Source organism: Pseudozyma flocculosa, assembly GCF_000417875.1.
Source record: "Pseudozyma flocculosa PF-1 unplaced genomic scaffold scaffold00014, whole genome shotgun sequence".
In the NCBI taxonomy this organism is placed as follows: Eukaryota; Fungi; Basidiomycota; class Ustilaginomycetes; order Ustilaginales; family Ustilaginaceae; genus Pseudozyma; species Pseudozyma flocculosa.
In genome coordinates, this window is record NW_006920882.1 from 430942 (window position 1) to 432280 (window position 1339).

A 1339-nucleotide genomic window follows, 5' to 3' on the forward strand; every position below is an offset into this window, starting at 1 on the left:
CCGACGGCGTCCTTGCTCTTGCCGCCGCCGCCCGCGTCGCCGTCGTTGAGCGCGGCGCCGGCAGGGGCGGCCGCCGCGGCCGCCGTGGTAAAGCCCAGCCGGTCCAGCCGCGTCCGCCTGACAAACGGGCTGTGGTTGGGGTCTCCGTCAAACTCGTCGGAGCTACTCAGTTCCGCCGGACTCGTGCTCGACGGTCCGGCAGAGCCAAAATCCAGCTTGCCGCCAGCGCCTCCGTGGCCGACCATGCCCGAGAGGTGGCCGCGCAGCGAGCCCGCCGTCGAGCTGCTCGACGTCGACGAGCCGGAGCCCACATTGTGGCCGTAGAGGCGGCTGCTCGCCACCAGCTCGGGCGTCTCGGCGGGCGGGTCGCTCTCGTTTGTCGCCGCTCCGCCCAGGATCGTCGCCAGCTCGCTCTGGGTATCGTCCTTGAACGCGTCCGGTCCCGCAGCCGACGCGTCGATGAAGTCGAACAGATCGATGTCGAGCGCGGCGTCGGCATCGGCCATCGAGGGCAGGCCGTCGGCGGCGATGTTGGCTTCGGCCGCCGTGGCCGCCAGCGAGCCGTCCGTCGCGGGGGCCGTCTTGCCCGCTGCGTCGTTGGCGTTGACGCTCGACGACGACAGCGAGTCCTGCTGCCCAAGCAGCGAGAGCAGCGACTGCAGCGCCTTGGAATCGTTGCCGTGCGCCGCGGCCGCTGGTACGCTGCCGGCGCCCGGGCCGCTCGACGCCGTGAGGAGGTCCTGCCATGCCGCCTCGACAAAGCCGGCGGGGTCGCGTCCGGCCATCTCGACCTCGCGCTTCCGCCTCTCCTGCGCCTCGAGCTCCGCCTTTTGGGCGAGCGACGCCTCGGCGGGCTGCTGCGCCGCTTTCGCGTCAGGCGTCTGCGTCGCACCTCCGCTGGCCGCCTCGCCCTCGCGCTTCCTCCGCTCCGCCTCGGCCATTTCGCGCTTGACCTCGGCCATGATGTCGGCGCTCGTCTTGAACTTCTTGTCCGGTTCGGGCCCGGACGCGGCGGCCGCCGACGACTTGCCCTTCTTGCCGGCACCGCCCTTGGCCGCCTTGGTCGCCTTCTCCCCCTTCTTGCCGCCCTTGGACGTGGCTGCCGGCGTCGAGCCGGACGGCGTCGGGGCGTCCTTGGGTTGCGGCGGCGATCCGGCCGAGGGTTTGGGCGACTCGTTGACCGCGCCGTTGGGAGGGCTGGCGCCCGAGGCCTTTGCACCGCCGGGCCCGTTCTTGGCCCGCTTGTTGGGCGGCAGCTTGAGGTTCTCGACTCGTAGCCCCCGCTTGATGCCGTGCATGGCGGCGGCCGCGTCGAAGTTGCCCTCGCCGGCGCCGGCGC

General features: G+C 72.4%; 1 protein-coding gene across 1 annotated transcript in view; it reads right to left on the reverse strand.

Annotated features, from left to right (window-relative positions):
• The window catches only part of PFL1_06881 (uncharacterized protein), a gene marked incomplete at both ends in the record, with an annotated part of 6682 nt that overhangs the window by 904 nt on the left and 4439 nt on the right, over positions 1-1339 (reverse strand). The window contains one exon of the mRNA XM_007882033.1: positions 127-1322. Coding sequence (XP_007880224.1) covers positions 127-1322 — 1196 coding nt within the window. The remainder of the gene's footprint in view (positions 1-126; positions 1323-1339) is intronic.